This window comes from Bufo bufo, chromosome 2, assembly GCF_905171765.1.
Source record: "Bufo bufo chromosome 2, aBufBuf1.1, whole genome shotgun sequence".
NCBI classification, from domain to species: domain Eukaryota; kingdom Metazoa; phylum Chordata; class Amphibia; order Anura; family Bufonidae; genus Bufo; species Bufo bufo.
Window position 1 is genome coordinate 294,080,101 of NC_053390.1, and position 21,130 is coordinate 294,101,230.

The following is a 21,130-nucleotide window of genomic DNA, read 5'->3' on the forward strand; positions in this document are numbered from 1 at the left end:
GTCCGTAATCACAGTGACGGGGTGGACTGCCCCCTCTAAGAAATGACGCCACTCCTCAAACGCAAGTTTAATAGCTAATAGTTCCCTATTGCCAATATCGTAGTTCTTTTCTGCTGCAGATAGTTTTTTAGAAAAGAAAGCACAAGGACGCCATTTGCCAGGAGACGGACCCTGAGACAGCACCGCCCCCACTCCCACCTCTGACGCATCGACTTCAACAATAAAAGGCTGAGAGACATCAGGTTGGACCAGTACAGGTGCTGAGGTAAACCTCTCTTTTAGAGAGGAAAAAGCAACTTTAGCGGCGTCAGACCATTTAGAAAAATCAGTCCCCTTCCTAGTCATGTCAGTAAGCGGTTTTACAATAAGTGAATAATTTTTAATGAATTTCCTATAGAAATTCGCGAAGCCCAAGAACCGTTGTAGTGCTTTGAGGTTCTCAGGAAGATCCCAATCTAAAATTGCCTGGACCTTCCTAGGATCCATACGGAAACCTGACGCAGATAAAAAATAACCCAGGAATTGTATCTCCTGAACGGCGAAGACACATTTTTCAATTTTAGCATATAATTCATTCGTCCGTAGGACCTGCAGTACTTGTCTGACATGCACCTCATGTGTTTTCAGATCAGACGAATAAATTAAAATATCATCTAGGTATATTACCACAAACCTGCCTATTAGATGACTAAAAATGTCATTAACGAAATGTTGAAAGACGGCAGGAGCATTGGTCAGACCGAAAGGCATAACTAGATTTTCATAATGCCCCTCAGGGGTGTTAAACGCTGTCTTCCACTCATCCCCCTCCTTAATACGAATCAGATTGTAGGCACCCCTAAGATCAAGTTTGGAGAACCACCTAGCACCCGCAATCTGATTAAACAGGTCAGGAATGAGAGGAAGAGGGTATGGGTCTCGGATGGTTATCTGATTTAATTCGCGAAAATCTAAGCAAGGACGCAGGCCCCCATCTTTCTTTTTAACGAAGAAAAACCCTGCAGCCACGGGTGAAGAAGAGGGTCTGATGTGTCCCTTAGCCAAGCTCTCGGAGATATAATCTTTCATGGCTTGTCTCTCTGGACCCGAAAGATTATATAACCTGGTCTTGGGTAATTTTGCGCCGGGAATAAGGTTAACCGGGCAATCATAAGGACGAGGACAAGGACATGAGGTGGTAACTTCTGACAACCCTTTTCAGAAAAAACATCCTCAAAGTCCAAAATAAATGTAGGTAGGGTAGTTATGGAGGCGACTAAGCAATTGCTATTTAAGCAATTTTCTCTGCACTGCTCACTCCACTCCGATATCTCCCTGGCCTGCCAATCCACCACTGGATTGTGCGCTACCAACCAGGGAAGACCCAGCACTACCGGAGTGGGAAGCCCCTCCAGAACATAACCTGAAAGCATCTCGTTATGGTGGTCCCCTACCCGAAGGTGTAAATTATGAACAATGTGCGTAAGGTTTCTCTGAGACAGGGGAGCAGAATCAATAGCGAATATGGGAATGGGTCTCTGTAAAGTACAGAGAGACAAACCCAAAGTGCGGGCAAAATGGGCATCTATCAAATTTACCCCTGCTCCACTGTCTAGAAAGAAAGAAATAGTCTCCGTCTTATCACCAAAAATAATAACCGCTGGCAACACAAATTGCGATGTACGTATGGAGGAAACGTATACCCCCCGGCTGACATCCTCCACACAGCCTGGGGTTAGTAGTTTTTCCGACGGTCTTTTGTTTCTGAGGAAAGAAGGACAGACATTAATGAAATGACCCCTCTCCCCACAAAAAAAACAAACCCCACGCCTACGGCGAGCCTCAGGAGGACGGACCTGACGAGTAGTTCCTCCTAGCTGCATAGGCTCGTCTAAGTCCGTACAGATTAACTGCTGCTTGGGAGGGGTTACCAATTGCTCCGGTTTTTTCAACCTGTCCCTAAGGCGTCTATCTATTCGGATAGAAAGGGACATAACCGCATCAAGGGAAAAGGGGGTCTCATATAATGCAAGCGCATCCTTAACCCTTTCGGATACCCCAGAGCAGAACTGACTCCTGAGAGCCGGGTCGTTCCATTGGGTATCCGTAGCCCACCTACGGAATTCAGAGCAATACTCCTCTACCGGCCGCTCTCCTTGTAAGAGTCTCCGTAATCTTGATTCAGCCAGGGCGACTCGGTCAGGGTCATCATATATGAGACCCAAGGCCCCGAAAAACTCATCCACTGACCGAAGAGCCTGGGAATCAGTGGGTAAAGAGAACGCCCAGGACTGCGGAACCCCCTGCAGCAGGGAAATAACAACCCCCACCCGCTGATCTTCATTACCAGAGGAGTAAGGGCGCAGTTTAAAATATAACTTACAGGCCTCACAGAATGTCAAAAACTTGTCCCTTCCCCCAGAAAATCTGTCAGGGAGAGGGACCTTGGGTTCCGCAACAACCTGGTTACCAGTAGCAACCGCTGGGCTTGCAGTCAGTTGTAATTGCTGCTGTTGCTGGAGGACCGACGCCTTCAATCCTACCACCTCCAAAGACAGGCCATGAAATTGTTTGGACAGAGCAGCAATTTGATCCATACTGGATTCTGAGTAGGTAAAAAATTTTTTTTTTTTTTTTTTTACCTACACAAAATAAGGGCCAGAAATAATGTAATGACCGACGTCACGCACAGGGAGGAAAACAGGGAAAGCCCTGCCCAAGGGAGAGGGAAAGGTGGTGACCCCTAACTCACCTTGCGGCTGGCACCTGACTGCCCTGACGTCCCTAGACGGGTTCCTCACCCGTGCGGCGATCACGTGCCTAAACCCTGGCTTTCCCTAATATGAGCCCTGGATAGTGAACAGGCCGGTGGGATCGCTAGTCCACACCACTATCACTAAGAGGGAAACACCAGGGAGAGGACAGACAAAACATACAAACACATACACCCAGGTGGGCGACCACAATAAACCAAAAAGGTCCAACAGGGATCCGGAGGGTAGCGTTCTGGACCAACTACCAGCGAACGCAGCAACACAGCTCCAGAAGGTCAGAATAGATGTCCAGGCAGGAAGCTCTATCTCTGGCAACCAGAGAAGTGTGAGAGAGGAATATAAGGAGGTCTGGGAGTGCTGGACAAGGAACAGCTGAGGAGAAGGAGCTACGGATCCCTGAGTGAGCCAAAAGGGTTTGCTAAGCAAACCCAGAAAGCTACCATAAGGAAAACAGCCCTATCTTAAATAGAGCGTGCAGCCAACCGCTGCGACTTCCTGACCCCGGGTATAACAGAGTCAGGCGTGGTCCTCGACACCCTCGTGACAGGATCATTACAACAAAAAAAAAAAACATTATACATAAAGATTTGGCTATATTGTTTTATTTTCTGTATGTAATGGCTAGAAGTGCTGTAGAGAACAGAAGTTGTTTTTGTCTGCAGAGGCATGTTTTAATCTGTTCAAGATGCTAGCACCCGCTGGCTAGTTGTGATAGTTTACGATAGATACCTTTTTTGAAAATGATGACTAAGTCAGGGATAATTTTGCATATTCAACAGACTTTATTAAAATGTTGTTTACAATATAAAATATGTCAAGAATTCCATAAACTTTAAACCAAAATGACATGGAGACAGGAGCAAACAAACAGTACATTGTCTTCTCCCTAAATCAAAGTAACAGAAAACAGATGCATCAAAGGAATTTTGGTTAATATTAAATTCTGGGTAACATCATTTCAGCTTCCGGAGAACTGCAACATATTTCACTGGAAAATTAGTACAGATTTATTGATTAGAGAATACATTTATGCAAAGTATTTGTCTGCTGTAGGCCTGTTATGTAAAGCTTTAAAGGCTATGTACATGTGTGCTATTGTTTCTGTATTGTTTCAATGCAGCTAAAATAAAAACTGAAGCAAATAGTAAAAAAAAAAAAAGCCTTTTGTAGAGTGTATTAGTGGAAAAAGAAAAAAATATTTGACGTTCAGCTGTGCAGTTATCTCTTTTAAAGCCTTTTGTGGAGTGTATAAGCGGAAAAAGGAAAAATATATTTGCTGTTCAGCGGTGTAGTTATCTGTTCTAAAGCCTTTTGTAGCGTGTATTAATGGCAAAAAATATATATATTTTCCATTCAGCAGTGCAGTTATCTCTTCTAAAGCCTTTTGTGGCATGTATTAGTGGAAAAAGAAAAGCTATATCTGTCATTCAGCAGTGCAGTTATCTGTTCTAAAGCATTTTTGTGGCATGTATTAGAGGAAAAGGAAAAAATATATTTGCCGGTCAGTGGTGCAGTTATCTGTTCTAAAGCCTTTTGTGGCGTGTATTAGAAGAAAAAGAAAAAATATATTTGCCGGTCAGTGGTGCAGTTATCTGTAGTAAAAGCCTTTTGTTGCGTGTATTAGTGGCTAAATGCAAATATATTTGCCAATCAGTGGTGCAGTTATATGTTTAAAGTAGAGATGGGACGGGGGATTCGTCGAATCCACGAATCCCTCGAATCTTGCTGGATTCGTGGGATTCGTGGACTCGAATCCAGACGTAATTTGCCTGAAACGAATCCGACGAATCTCTGGTGGGAGGGACTGGGAGGCGGAGCTGGGGGCCGGTGCGTTCACTGTGCTCCGGCCCCTCCGCTCCAGTAGTTATATAATGTATAATTGTGATTAATAATAATGCCCCCTCTGTGTGTAGTATTACATTGAATAAATCTTACTTACAGCCGGCTACTGCTATCGTAAGAGGCCGGCCGGGCAGACGAGCGGCAGCGTCACTGACTGACGTCACCTGCTTGCGCCGCTTCATTCATAAAGCAGGCGGCTCAGGCAGGTGACGTCAGTCAGTGACGCTGCCGCTCGTCTGCCCGGCCGGCCTGTTATGATAGCAGTAGCCGGCTGTAAGTAAGATTTATTCAATGTAATACTACACACAGAGGGGGCAGCATGATTATTAATCACAATTATACATTATATAACTACTGGAGCGGCAATGGGGGGGTGTCTGTGGATGACACTGTTAAGGGGTGGGTGGTGGGTCTGTGGATGGCACTGTTATGGGGTGGGGGGGGGGTCTGTGTATGGCACTGTTATGGGGTGGGGGGGTCTGTGGATGGCACTTTTATGGGGTGGGGGGGTCTGTGGATGGCACTGTTATGGGGTGTGGATGGCACTGTTATAGGATGGGGGGTCTGTGGATGGCACTGTTATGGGGTGTGGGGTCTGTGGATGGCACTGTTATGGGGTGGGGGGGGTCTGTGGATGGCACTGTTATGGGGTGGGGGGGGGGGGGTCTGTGGATGGCACTGTTATGGGGTGGGGGGGGGTCTGTGGATGGCACCGTTATGGGGTGGGGGGGGGTCTGTGAATGCCAGGGGGAGAGGTGAGAGGCACTATAATACTACTGGCACATTGGGGGGAGGCACTATGATACGGGCACATTATGGGGGGAGATGGCACTATGATACGGGCACATTATGGGGGGAGATGGCACTATGATACGGGCACATTATGGGGGGAGGTGGCACTATGATACGGGCACATTATAGGGGGAGATGGCACTATGATACGGGCACATTGGGGGGGAGATGGCACTATCATACCGGCACATGGGGGGATGAGAGAGGCACTCCGCACTTGATACTGGCACATGATTAGGGGGGCATCTATGGGGACACTTACTGGCACATTATTGGGTGGCACTGTGGGGGCATCTACTGAGGCCACAAAGAAGGGGTATTTTATATGGGGGGCTCTGTGTGGTACTAGTATTATCAGGGGTAGTTTCTGCAGTATAGTATTCGGGAGCACAGCGGCACAGTATTGGGGGTGTTAGGATGATTTGTCCAGAAGATGGGAGGATGATGGAAAAGTAGTAAACTAAGATTTAATTTTTTTTGTCAAGCTGCAGAGATGAAAAATGGCTGAAAACTGGTGTCTGGTCTGAAAGGAGAAGATGAGGAAAGAGAACATCTACAAGAGACGTCACTGGATGTAAGAGGTATGTGGCTGTATTACCCTGTATGTTTTGTAGTGATAGGAGCAGGGGTCATCGCGGTCATATAGGGTGCGACCGTGACTGGGAGGAGGAGGTTCAGACAAACTGACGCCGTCTGACTTTGTTTCTTACACCGTGCGTTCACACAATTATGTACAGGATTCGTAGGATTCGAGATTCGAAAGATTCGATATATTCGAGAACCTTTTTGGATTCGGATTCGGATTTGGATTCGAAAAAATTTGGATTCGTCCCACCTCTAGTTTAAAGGCCTTTTGTGGTGTGTAATAGTGGAAAAAGAAAAAATATATTTGCCGGTCAGCGATGCAGTTATAAGTTTTAAAGCCTTTTATGGCGTGTATTAGTGGAAAAAGAAAAAATATATTTGCCGGTCAGTAGTCCAGTAATACTGTATGTTTTAAAGCCTTTTGTGGCGTGTATTAGTGGAAAAATAAAAAATATATTTGCCGTTCAGCGGTGCAGTTATCTGTTCTAAAGCCTTTTGTAGCGTGTATTAGAGGCAAAAAATATATATATTTGCTGTTTCGTGGTGCAGTTATCTGTTCTTAATCCTTTTGTGGTGTGTATTAGTGGAAAAAGAAAAAAGGTGTAGTAATCTGTTCTAAAGCCCTTTTTGTCGTGTATTAGTGGCACAAAAATATTATTTGACGTTGTGTGGTGAATTGAGAAAATGACAGCCCTTTTTGTCATGTATTAGTGGAAAAAAAAAAGGACTTATTAGCCCATGTGTGGTGAAGTGAGAAAATTACAGAGTTTTTTTGGGGTGTTTTAATTTTCTTTTTATTTATTTATTTGATCTAACAGTATGTCAGACAGAGATGTGCCAGGCCCTGTACAGGGGAGTGGCAGAGGCCTAAATGTTTCTGGCGCAGGCAGAGGTCGCAGCAGAGTAAGGGGGCATGGCAGCAGGGGTCGCAGTGAGAGGCCTGAGCTCCCGGTGTCATCTAGCGGTCGTGTCTTGACCAGCAACCCAACGGTTCTTGAATGGTTGACTTGGTCATCCACTTCGCCCCAATTGACATCAGACACCCCCATCCAAGAGTCGGTTGGTTCCCCTGAGACAACGCTTAGTTGGCATGGCCCGGGAGCAGGCCCTGTGCCCCCACCTGTCCTGAACCTTCCTCTGTCATTTTCAGTTCCCTCACAGTGAGAAGTATTATATGTCGTAGGCTCAGCTCCACTTTTCAGTGAGGACGAGCTACTAGAAGACGGTCAGCAGCTAATGGCAAGCCAAGATGTGGAGGAGACACCCGCCGCTTCCTCCGGTATGTGGGCAAGTAGTGATAAGGTGAGTGGCGTGGGAGCTGGTGTTGCGAGCAGTCAGGCTCCTGACCCAGAGACGGTTGAGGAAGACATAAGTGACGTGCAGACAGTTAGTGGATGATGATGATCTAGCTGATCGCACTTGGAAGCCGGGTGACAAAAGGGCTTCATCATCATGGGAAGAAGAGGTCAGCAGCTTGCCCGTGAGGCAGCAGCGGAGCCAGCAAGTCGCTAGCGTGGCCGGGAGTCAGCAGGGTGGCAGCAGTGGGAGGTTGGGAGCCAAACGTGCCTGGGGTAGACCACCCACTTCATAGGAGCCTACCGGTCTGGGAGGTAGCGGTGCATGGGTTCACGGAGGCAGCGGCTGTAGCAGTCAGTCAGTGCGTAATGTTGGGGATAAAATTACCTACTCGACGGTGTGGCCGTTTTTTGTTAGGCTGCCGGAGGAGGTGAACATGGCTATATGTAGAATCTGTGGGCAGAAGGTGAAGCGTGGCCAGGGTGCCAATGTTGGCACTATGACCCTGCATCAACATATAAAGCGTCGCCATAAAGTGGCCAGGGAGAACCGTGGATCCGATGTGGTGGTCCAGCCTGCCGCAGCAACAGCTGCATCACCCAGTGGCACTCACCCGATTTCAGGCAGTCAAGGCTACACCACCTCAGCCGAAAGGAGCTGTCTGTCCTTCCCATCATCTACCAGTCCTGATGCTCCTGCTCTTCCTACTCCTCATTAATCATTCCGTCAGCAATTGATTACCGAAGTGATTGCAAGAGACAACAGTATGTGTGCACTCATCCAACGGCGCAGAAGCTGAACGTGCTCCTGTCCAAGTTGCTGGTGCTGCAGTCCCTCCCTTTCAATGTGATGGACTCTGCACCTTTCAGAAAACTGATGGCTTGTGCTGAGCCGAGGTGGAGAGTCCCAAGACAACATTTATTTGCCAAAAAGGAAGTACCAGCCCTGCACACACATGTAGAATGGAAGGTGGGTCAGTCCTTGAGCCTGTCTGTGTCTGTGAAAGTGCACGACAGCACCGACATGTGGAGCTGTAACTACAGTCAGGGACAATACTTGTCCTTTACGGCCCACTGGGTGAATGTGGTTCCTGCACAGCCACACCAGCAACTTGGCCAGGTGACGCCGCTTCCGCCTCCACCATGTCACACCATTGGTCCTGCGACAATGTCCGCCTCTGTCTCCTCATCCGCCACAGTGTCCTCAACCTCCACTGCAGGGACAATTCACAGTGCACCTCCAGCATACCACATGTGCAGGGCACGGCAGTGTCACGCTGTTTTTGACCTTGTGTGCCTTGGTGAACTGAGTCACACAGGGGAGGAACTGCTCCATATCCTTCATCAAGAAATTGAATCTTGGCTTTCTTCGTGACAACTCAAAATCGGAACCATGGTGACCGACAACATTGTGATGGTGCTGTGTAAAGGAGGGCTGAGCCATGCACCCTGCATGGCATACGTGTTCAATCTGTTTGTCAAGTGTTTCCTGAAGTCTTCCACCCATCTGCAAGATATCATAAAAATGGCTAGGAAACTTTGCATGCATTTCAGCCACTCGTACACCGTGAAGCACACCCTCCTTGAGCTGCAGCGGCAGAACAGCATCCCCCAACATAGGCTGATATGCGACGTTTCCACCTGTTGGAATTTCACCCTCAGGGCCGGCGCAACCATATAGGCGAACTAGGCGTTCGCCTAGGGTGCCGGCCTGCTGGAGCTCACTGGGGCTGCAGCCCTGGGCGAGCGGCTCTTGAGCCACCCCCAGCGCTGTTACAGGGGGGCCAGGAGGTGGAGGTCCTTCTTAGATATGGCAGAGCAGGCATCTGCTTTACCCTGATGGCAGGTGCCTGCTCTGCCAGTAAATTACCGGAGGAGAGGAGGCAGGCGGCAAGGGAGGCTGTTCTAGCAGCTCCCCACTCCTCCCTCGTGCGCCCTCTGTGATGCCGGAGCTGGAATATGATGTCATTCCGGCCCCGGCATACTAAACTGCGCGCTGGAGGTCTGAGGAGCTGCACCACACTGGACCCCAGGGAGGTGAGTGTCTGCCTGTGTATTTATGTCAGTGAGTGAGTGAGTGAGTGTATGTCCGTCTTTCTGTCAGTAAATGTATGTGTGTCTGTCATTGAGTGTCTGTGTATATGTCAGTGAGTGTGGATGTCTGTTGGTCAGTAAGTGTCTGTGTGTTTGTCAGTGAGTATGTGTGTGTTTGTCTGCCAGTGAGTGAGTTCCCATCCACAGATAAGGTGGAGTAATAATACTAGTTTCATGTCACAGAGTATGTGTCAGCTCGGGGGACACCAGACTCCACAGTCACCGCTCTATTTATTTAGGTCGCTGTCTATGGGTGCCCTACTACATGCAGCAGGGGTGCTGTGCAATCATTACTAGGAGGGGGGGGGGGGGTAACGCTTTATTAAGGGATGACCCTGCACATACAACACATCTTTAACCCCTTGGGTGCTTGATGGACTAGTGGTCAGCACTCTATTCCAAACCACGTGTGGCCAGCAGGAGAGGATAGGGATTCTTTGTCTGGGACTTTTAGCAGACAGATGCGGGGGTTTGGTATTTCAGAGCTCAGGCTGCACACACACGATCTGCTGCTAGCACACCATTACTAGGAAACGTGAAGTCTGCGTCTGACATGTCCCCTTACCTTTCCTTGGCTTCAGCAGCTCTGTCCCTTTGCCTCCTGTTTTTGAACCAGTTGCTGACCTGGGTAGTGGTGAGTCCAGTGGCCTCTGAAAGCTCCCTCTTCTCCCTGGGATAGGGGTAGGGGTTTTGAGCATACCATTCCCTCAGTACCCCTCTAGACTTCTCCTTGAAGCAGTAACTTGTTTCTTCACCGTCCCCATATGGTTCTTGGCAAAGGGAATTTCCTTCTCACCCGGTATTTGCCCACTGCCCCAAGAGGTCTCCCCCTGAGTTTGTCAGCTTCCACATAGTGCGCCTTGAGTCACAGCTGCTGCAGTTTGGGGTGGTTGTGTGGGGGAGAACTGGTGACTCTCCAGCCTCTGCCTGTGTTTTTATGTCAGTGAGTAAGTGTATGTATGTCTGTCTGTCATTGAGTGTCTGTGTGTATGTCAGTGAGTGTGGATGTCTGTCGGTCAGTAAGTGTCTGTGTGTTTGTCAGTGAGTATATGTGTGTGTTTGTCTGCCAGTGAGTGAATGTTCTGTCAGTGAGTTTCTGTGTGTGTGTGTGCTTCTGGGTGTCTGTCAGTGAGTGTCTGTCAGTGAGTAAGTGTGTGTCTGTTTGTCAGTGAGTGTATGTGTGTCTGTCAGTGGGTATGTCTGTCAGTAAGTTTCTGTGTACGTCATTCAGTGAGTGTCTGAGTGTGTGTCTGTCTGTCTGTCAGTGAGTGTATGTGTGTCTGTGAGTGAGTGACATGAGGGGGCGGCAAAATGGATCTTTGCCTAGGGCGGCAAAAATCCTTGCACCGGCCCTGTTCACCCTCCATATGTTGGAACGACTGTACAAACAGAGAAAGGCCATAAACGATTTCTTAATGATCCAAGCATACAGGAGTACTCCCCTGTGTTACTTCGATGTCAGCCAGTGGCAGCTCATGTCTGACACCTGCCGTTATTTGTCAGTCGCCAGGACTAAGGGATGAACAATGTCATTCCACTGCTTCATGTCCTGGAACAGATGCTGGTAAACTGGCTGGTCAGGGGACTGGAGACGTGGCACCTAGATCTCTCGGCCACATGAGCCCTGTGGGCAAGGGCGTAGCTAAGGGCTCATTGGCCCGGGTGCAAGAGTTCAGATTGGGACCCCCTTCCCTTCAGCCTTTATGCTGCCTAACGACACCCTCCACCCTCATGCCAAATTATTTTCCTAACCCCTTTCTTCCAGCCAGAGGTGTAACTTGACCTGCATACACTTTCTATAATACCAGTGTCTTCTTATGTGGCCCAATGGTCTTTGGGCCCCCTCAGGCTCCTGGGCCCGGTAGCGACTTCTACCTCTGCACCCCCTATAGCTACACCCCTGCCTGTGGGGGCTGAACTGGAGGAGGAGGAGGACATTGGAGTACAAGCAATGTGTAGAGAAATGGGTGGTTTTTCTACACAGGTGACAGGAGAGGAGGAGCAGGAGCAGCCAGAGGGTGATGAGGAAAACAAGGCAGAGGACTCAGACACACCGTGGCAGTATGCAGTGGAAATGGAGGCAGGGAGTCCCTCCTAGTCACTTGCACAAATGGCCCAATGCATGCTCACTTGCTTGCGTAGTGACAGCCGAATTGTCACCATTAGGCAGAGGGATGACTTCTGGCTCTTCACCTTGTTGGACCCTTGCTACCGGTCCAAAATGTGGGCCTTTTTTACACCCGTTGAGAGGGAGGACAAACTGAACTACTATAGAGACATCCTATGTAGTCAGTTGGCCGCTGCCTATCTGCGACATCGTCTATCCTCTCGCAAGTCTGACCGGGGGGGCCCTCTGCACCTATGTTCCACTGCCATGGCTGCTGGGGAGGGGTGCAGTGGCAAGAGCAGTACCAGCTCCATCAGCAGAAGCTTGAGTCTAGAGTCACTGATGAGCAGCTTTCTTTACCTGCCTAGTGAAGAAACTACTTACCAACAACTAGACATAGAGAAGAACCTGGACCAGCAGGTGGTGGCATACTTGGAGTGCACCCTGCCAGCCGTCTTTGAAGATCCGCTGGACTACTGGGCAGCCAAACTGGATATGTGGCCGCAACTGGCCGAGTTTGCCCTGAAAAAGCTGTCCTGCCCGGCCAGTAGTGTGGCATCAGAGAGGGTGTTTAGTGCAGTGGGGGCCATAGTTACCCCAAGAAGAACTTGCCTGTCCAACTAAAAAATAGAGAGACTGACCTTTGTCAAGATGAATCAGGCGTGGATCAGCCAGGATTTCCACCCACCAACGGCTGATGCATCAGACTAGATCATCCTTGGTGTCACACCCACACTTTGACAAAAGAGACCGGTTTCTTTTGGTTACCTGCCTCAGCTACTATTTTGATGCTGTCACCCGTCTGATGCTACACATCTGATGTCAAGTGCTCCTTATTTTTTTACCCACCATCTTCAGTGGGTACTGGTATTGCCACCCACCTCCACACTATGTAACTTTGCCACTCTGTGGCCTCCTGATGCTGCTGCCATCTCGACACTATATCACCTTGCCACTCTGTGGCCTCCTCATGCTGCTGCCACCTCCCCACTATGTCACCTTGCCACTCTGTGGTCTCCTGATGCTGCTGCCACCTACACAGTATGTCACCTTGCCACTCTGTGGCCTCCTGATGCTGCTGCCACCTCCACACTATGTCACCCTGACACTCTGTGTCCTCCTGATGCTTCTGCCACCGATAAACTTTGTCACCTTGCCACTCTGTGGCCTCCTCATGCTGCTTCCACCTCACCACTATGTCATATGGCCACTCTGTGGACTCCTCATGCTGTTCCCACCCTCCTAACTTCATGACTGGGCCACTATTTTGCTTTTTGCCCTGGCTGACATCATCATTTATTTGACTCTTCTTCGGATCTGTCAGAGGGAAGGAAAAATGAGATGCACAATGAATCCTGTCTGTGTAGCAGCTGTAAGGCCTGTATGGTCCCATTAGAATTGGCTTGTGATTTGGTAGCCAAAAGCAAGAGTAGGTACAAAACACAAAAGACATGCAAATATTCCATTCACGTGTCATCTCTGTTTTGGATCCACTCCTGGTTTTTTTTTCGCATTAGCAATACTGATGTATGTACCAAATGCTGACTGAGTGAAGGCAGATGCTCAACAGACAGGACCCGTTTTTTGCGGGTTATTGTTCTGACGGATCAGAAGAAGGGCAAAATAATGAGTGACGTCAACACAAACTTACTGCTGACACCCTCTCCTCTCTGTCAGGGGGCTCTACTTGTATAAGCGTTTAATAGACGATGGTGTAAAAGGAGTGCGCTTCTTCTTGCCGCTAACATTGACCTGTAAGGCTGAGTTCATACTTGAGTTATTTGGTCAGTTTTGGCCCTGTGCCTGCCCAAATAAGTGAAGTATGCATTGATTCTAAGATCGACGCCTGTCATCTGCATGTCATACTGATGCACAGTATTATTTCACTACTACAGCGCAGACTCCCTATGCGTGTTACTGCAAGGCACAGTGTTCTACACCACTATAAAGGCTCTCTGCAGCCAGGAAATAGCCATTTTTAACTTGATTCGCCATGAATAAATTCGGATAGAAGCAAATGTAAAAAAAGAAAAATGGCGAATCAGGGAATCGAATCTGTGGCGCTGTAAACGCTATTATTTTTCCTGTATGTCCTCGAAACGCGTTGATCATAGAATAAAAATCCTTCTTTTAATAATATTATCTGGCACGTAGTCTCCTGTTTACAGCGCCGCTACAAAAGGTCCAAAATCCCCCTTTTTATTGCTTTAAGTTTTATTTCTATTGCCACATCTGCGGCAGAGAAAAGGACCTTGGCAGCAGTACAGGATCCCACTCGCTGGACGGACAAATACCAGCAAGGCTATCTACAGTTGTTGTGACTCATCACAACAACAAATGGTAAGCGCTTCTTATATACAGGGAGTGCAGAATTATTAGGCAAGTTGTATTTTTGAGGATTAATTTTATTATTGAACAACAACCATGTTCTCAATGAACCCAAAAAACTCATTAATATCAAAGCTGAATATTTTTGGAAGTAGTTTTTAGTTTGTTTTTAGCTTTAGCTATTTTAGGGGGATATCTGTGTGTGCAGGTGACTATTACTGTGCATAATTATTAGGTAACTTAACAAAAAACAAATATATACCCATTTCAATTATTTATTTTTACCAGTGAAACCAATATAACATCTCAACATTCACAAATATACATTTCTGACATTCAAAAACAAAACAAAAACAAATCAGTGACCAATATAGCCACCTTTCTTTTCAAGGACACTCAAAAGCCTGCCATCCATGGATTCTGTCAGTGTTTTGATCTGTTCACCATCTGTTCACCATCAACATTGCGTGCAGCAGCAACCACAGCCTCCCAGACACTGTTCAGAGAGGTGTACTGTTTTCCCTCCTTGTAAATCTCACATTTGATGATGGACCACAGGTTCTCAATGGGGTTCAGATCAGGTGAACAAGGAGGCCATGTCATTAGATTTTCTTCTTTTATACCCTTTCTTGCCAGCCACGCTGTGGAGTACTTGGACGCGTGTGATGGAGCATTGTCCTGCATGAAAATCATGTTTTTCTTGAAGGATGCAGACTTCTTCCTGTACCACTGCTTGAAGAAGGTGTCTTCCAGAAACTGGCAGTAGGACTGGGAGTTGAGCTTGACTCCATCCTCAACCCGAAAAGGCCCCACAAGCTCATTTTTGATGATACCAGCCCAAACCAGTACTCCACCTCCACATTGCTGGCGTCTGAGTCGGACTGGAGCTCTCTACCCTTTACCAATGAAGCCACGGGCCCATTCATCTGGCCCATCAAGACTCACTCTCATTTCATCAGTCCATAAAACCGTTTCAGCTTGTGTGTCTTGTTCAGTGGTGGTCGTCTTTCAGCCTTTCTTACCTTGGCCATGTCTCTGAGTATTGCACACCTTGTGCTTTTGGGCACTCCAGTGATGTTGCAGCTCTGAAATATGGCCAAACTGGTGGCAAGTGGCATCTTGGCAGCTGCACGCTTGACTTTTCTCAGTTCATGGGCAGTTATTTTGCGCCTTGGTTTTTCCACACGCTTCTTGCGACCCTGTTGACTATTTTGAATGAAACGCTTGATTGTTCGATGATCACACTTCAGAAGCTTTGCAATTTTAAGAGTGCTGCATCCCTCTGCAAGATATCTCACTATTTTTGACTTTTCTGAGCCTGTCAAGTCCTTCTTTTGACCCATTTTGCCAAAGGAAAGGAAGTTGCCTAATAATTATGCACACCTGATATAGGGTGTTGATGTCATTAGACCACACCCCTTCTCATTACAGAGATGCACATCACCTAATATGCTTAATTGGTAGTAGGCTTTCGAGCCTATACAGCTTGGAGTAAGACAACATGCATAAAGAGGATGATGTGGTCAAAATACTCATTTGCCTAATAATTCTGCACTCCCTGTATAGTGCGATTTAACTGTTATACAGCTACACACACGAGGCGCGTCCTCCTGTCTTCTATTTTATTTTAAATAAAAAACATGTGGAATTTTTTACATTTATTTTTACTTTTTTTTAAACGCCACAAGGGGACTATAATAGGCGATCTTTTGATCACTTCTAAAATACATTGCACTATTCTTATAGTGCAATGCATTTTAATGTCAGTACTATACTCTGCCAAAAATGTTCCCGCAATGATAAGGTGAAGAAAACATGAATTTGGGATAAATATATATATATATACACTGCTCAAAAAAATAAAGGGAACACTTAAACAACACAATGTAACTCCAAGTCAATCACACTTCTGTGAAATCAAACTGTCCACTTAGGAAGCAACACTGAGTGACAATCAATTTCACATGCTGTTGTGCAAATGGGATAGACAACAGGTGGAAATTATAGGCAATTAGCAAGACACCCCCAATAAAGGAGTGGTTCTGCAGGTGGTGACCTGACCCATTCTCATTTTCTATGCTTTCTGGCTGATGTTTTGGTCACTTTTGAATGCTGCCGGTGCTTTCACTCTAGTGGTAGCATGAGACGGAGTCTACAACCCACACAAGTGGCTCAGGTAGTGCAGCTTATCCAGGATGGCACATCAATGCGAGCTGTGGCAAAAAGGTTTGCTGTGTCTGTCAGCGTAGTGTCCAGAGCATGGAGGCGCTACCAGGAGACAGGCCAGTACATCAGGAGACATGGAGGAGGCCGTAGGAGGGCAACAACCCAGCAGCAGGACCGCTACCTCCGTCTTTGTGCAAGGAGGAACAGGAGGAGCACTGCCAGAGCCCTGCAAAATGACCTCCAGCAGGCCACAAATGTGCATGTGTCTGCTCAAACGGTTAGAAACAGACTCCATGAGGGTGATATGAGGGCCCGACGTCCACAGGTAGGGGTTGTGCTTACAGCCCAACACCGTGCAGGACATTTGGCATTTGCCAGAAAACACCAAGATTGGCAAATTCGCCACTGGCGCCCTGTGCTCTTCACAGATGAAAGCAGGTTCACACTGAGCACACGTGACAGACGTGACAGAGTCTGGAGACACCGTGGAGAACGTTCTGCTGCCTGCAACATCCTCCAGCATGACCGGTTTGGCATTAGGTCAGTAATGGTGTGGGATGGCATTTCTTTGGAGGGCCGCACAGCCCTCCATGTGCTCGCCAGAGGTAGCCTGACTGCCATTAGGTACCGAGATGAGATCCTCAGACCCCTTGTGAGACCATATGCTGGTGCGGTTGGCCCTGGGTTCCTCCTAATGCAAGACAATGCTATACCTCATGTGGCTGGAGTGTGTCAGCAGTTCCTGCAAGACGAAGGCATTGATGCTATGGACTGGCCCGCCCGTTCCCCAGACCTGAATCCAATTGAGCACATCTGGGACATCACGTCTCGCTCTATCCACCAACGTCACTTGCACCACAGACTGTTCAGGAGTTGGCAGATGCTTTAGTCAAGGTCTGGGAGGAGATCCCTCAGGAGACCGTCCGCCACCTCATCAGGAGCATGCACAAGCGTTGTAGGGAGGTGATACAGGCACGTGGAGGCCACACACACTACTGAGCCTCATTTTGACTTGTTTTAAGGACATTACATCAAAGTTGGATCAGCCTGTAGTGTGTTTTTCCACTTTAATTTTGAGGGTGACTCCAAATCCAGACCTCCATGGGTTAAAAAATTTGATTTCCATTTTTTTTTTTGTGTGTGATTTTGTTGTCAGCACATTCAACTATGTAAAGAACAAAGTATTTCAGAAGAATATTTAATTAATTCAGATCTAGGATGTGTTATTTTTGTGTTCCCTTTATTTTTTTGAGCAGTGTATATATATATATATATATATATATATGTATAGAGAGAGAGATAGAGAGAGAGAGACAGAGAATTTACATGCAATTTGATAGTTTTGAAAGTAGAAAACTTAGCTCTCATGAGACAAGTAACAATTATGAGGAAAAATTATTTCTATAATCCCCATGCAAATAGAGTAAGTGTATTTAAGACTGAAATAATAATGAAATAATTATTATCTGAAGTCGTAAGTAAGGAAATGGTGTCATAGAGAGAAGATGCAATGTTTTCCATAGAAGGTATGATATTCTTTCTATGTAATCCAATTATTTTTAGGTAATCCACTGCTTTATATTTATCTTTATTCACATAGCACTTGTCACTTCCCACTTTTTAGCCAAAATTAGGATTCAACCAGTACCCATTCATTGTTTTACTATGAAAAAAAGCAAAAAATAAAGTGATGGGGACTTTATGGGGTATATGTTGTGATGTTTAGTCCTTAATAGTGAACCATACAAAACCCTATAACACACAGTGGGGGATATTTATCAAAATTGCTGTAAAGTAAGTTGCCCATAGCAACCATTCCACCTTTCATTTTCCAAAGCTTTAAAAAACGAGTGGAATCTGATTTGTTCCTTTGGGCAGCTAAGCTAGTTTTCCTTTACACCAGTTTTGATCATGTATGCTTAAGAACTTAAATGGTGTGCGACTGGTATTTATCAATGTCTAATGATAGAAATTATTAGGGGAAGTCAGTTTTGCTTCAGGTCATTTTGCTGTAATTTGTGCCTAATTTATAAAATATATGGTAAATTTGGGGCATCTTGTCAAGCTCCATATGAGGGTTTTCTGCTGTTAAAGGTCACAGATTTTGGGGCACACCAGAGTAACATCTCAAAACAAAAACATTGATAGACATTTATCAAATCTGCTATACCAGTTTTGCAGCATAAAAATGTTGCAAGTGATGCCTGTGAGAGACATTTAGTGCATTTTTTGGTGACATTTGGTCAAATTTTGCAACATTTGGTAAGCCTCAGCACTTTTCGAGGTGGAGCAAAAAGTAGTTCAGGATTTCAGATTAAAACACCTTTAAAGGGCTTTTCCAGGATTTTGATATTGATGACCCATGCTCAGGATATATGATCAATATCAGATCGGCGGGGGTCCGACACCCGGCAGCCCCAGGATCAGCTGTATGAAGAGAAGACACATGCCATGCGTGCGTGCGTGCGGTCTCCTGTCTCCTGTGAGACGACACTCGCGCAAAACTGATGTCACTTTTTATATATCTGGAATACACTAACTTGCTATGCTAACCATGTCCACATCCCCAACTACTTTTTAAAAGTGGCATGAGCATTGTAAAATCACAAAAAGTCTGTAATTTTCATGTAAAAATGGCATGCTGCAAAAATCGTGACTTTTAAAAGGCGAAGAATCAGCTTCTGTGGCTCCCCACATTAAGCAACAAAGCATTATTACATAAAGGATGGAGTGTTGGGTATACTATTGATTTATTCTGCTATAACAGTATGTCCTTTTATACGACCATGTACATTGTGCAGCCTGCAGACTGACATAAGGATGAGGGAAGCACATGGATTATTTTTGTGCTTTCCACATCTGATTGTCCATCTCGCAAAAAGATAGAATATGTCCGCAAAATGTGGACCCGAGATCCATTGAAATCATTGGGTATGCAAAAACAATGTGGATCCCCGGTCCGCCTTTTGCAGACATATTCTATCTTTTTGTTCTTTACTTAGCTATAAAATGCAGACCATGGACTCATTGAAGTCAAAAGGTCCACAAAAAATGCAGATGCAAAAATTTGTGAACCACAACATACATACAGTCGTGTGAATGAGGCCTAAAGTACATTAGACTCATTAATCTGCTTCAATGAATAGAAAGGGGTACAGAATGTGGGACATCGATGTGGCACCTTTCAGATTTATGTTCCTATGTGTTGTCAATATGCAGGTCCTCTTGCTGCAGTCTTGTGATGTTACCCACTTCTGCAGACAGGAATTATTATTTTTTTTTTCTATAGGGTCTTGTATCTCAGATGTCATTCCGACATCTTTTTCTTCAGACCCCACCATAGGTCAATTTCGTTTGTGGATTTTTTGCACAGCATTTCCCAAAATCTCATCCACCTTGCTAGAACTGTACAACGCTATGGAACTAAGTGCTAATCCACAATGTTTAGGGCACATGTGAACATACCCTTAAGCCCCTTGCAGATGAGCGTTTGTCACGCTGCGAGTCCACAGGCAGCGCAGCTCCCGGTCTGACCTCCCAGCACTAATGGGGTCACATAGCATTATATTTATGATGCTATGTAACTCTTACAGTTCTGGAATGTATTGGATAACATTGGCAGCATTATGTCAGTGTTATCCAATACATTCCAGAACTGTAAGGGTTACATAGCATCATAAATCAATATAATGCTATGTGACCCCATCAGCGCTGGGGGTTCAGGATGGGAGCTGCGCTGTGGACTCGCAGCGTGACAAATGCTCGTCTGTAAGGGGCCTTAATATTAATTTTTATCTTTTATTGATTTTATTTTGTAGGAACTTTTGATTCAGCTGCCAAGCCTACAAACCAGAGTCTATTTTTGGATTTTCTTATATTGGGATTGACAGATAAACCCAACCTTAAAGTTTTCCTGTTTATAGCCCTTCTTCATATGTATATGCTGACTCTGATGGGAAATGCAGCCATTATTTTGATTGTACAGCTGGACCAGAATCTGAAAAAACCAATGTACTTCTTCTTAGAAAACTTAGCAGTCTTGGATATCTGCTATACATCAACAACCATGCCTAAAATGCTAGAGATGCTCCTAGTTGACCGTAAAGCGCTATCGTTTTTAGCTTGTGCATTCCAAATGTATTTCTTTGTGGCCTTTGTGGGCACTGAGTGTGTCCTGCTTGGCATGATGTCTTATGACCGTTTCCTAGCTGTATGTCATCCCCTCCGTTATTCCACTTTCATGAGTAAGAAGGTTTGCACTGCTTTGGCTGTCCTGTCATGGTTCTGTGGCTTTACTAATTCTGTTGTTCATACTGTCTTCACTTTTCGTCTACGCTTTTGTTGTTCCAATAGAATTAGTTATTATTTCTGTGATATACCTCCACTTCTTGTCTTATCTTGTGATGACACGTCTGTCAATGAAACCTTGTTACTCACCATCGGTGTTTTCATAGGATGGACACCTTTTCTCTGCATTATTGTATCATACATGTATATTATTGTAACTATACTGAAAATCAAGAGCCCTCGTGGAAGACAGAAGTCATTCTCAACTTGTATTTCTCATCTAGCAGTGGTGGTATTGTATTATGGTAGTGCAATTTTTAGTTATGTGAGACCAGTTTCCACCTATTCAATGGATAAGGACAAAGTGATCTCAGTGTTATACAGTATTGTCACTCCAATGTTGAACCCAGTAATATACACTTTAAAGAATCAGGATTTCAAGAAAGCAATTAGTAGACAAATGCAATTAAGACGAAAATAAAAAATATTAATGACTTAATGGTGGCACAAAATTAGAAGGCTTCTTATAGGCGGCTTGGAGCAGTGAAGATTTACTATTACTGTTGAACTTTGCACTGCTTAAGAATACGAATCCCAGTCTTCATTTTATACACATTTGCAATTCAGGAATACAGGGGTAAATTTAGAGTATCGGAACTCCCTCACCAGATTTATGCCACAATTCTGTCCATGTGCCAAAAATGTGTCCGTGTGACAAAAATGTATCCATGCACCAAGAATTTTATCTAAGCTTCAGAACTGCCTTATTTTTGCCTCTAAGGAGACAGTAGGAAAACAGATTGTTAATACTGTAAGACAATTTCATCTGGACAGTCTTCACACTGCCGTTACTCATTCCGCCAGCCTGCCGGATCTGTAAC

The 21,130-nt window shown here is 45.8% G+C and overlaps 1 protein-coding gene across 1 annotated transcript in view; it reads left to right on the top strand.

The window, feature by feature from the left end:
• Positions 1-20,730, top strand: part of LOC120990802 (olfactory receptor 5V1-like) — a 56,760-nt gene extending 36,030 nt beyond the window's left edge. Inside the window, exon 2 of the mRNA XM_040419705.1 lies at positions 19,781-20,730. Within this exon, the coding sequence (XP_040275639.1) occupies positions 19,781-20,730 (950 nt within the window). The remainder of the gene's footprint in view (positions 1-19,780) is intronic.
• The last annotated feature ends 400 nt before the right edge of the window (positions 20,731-21,130 follow it).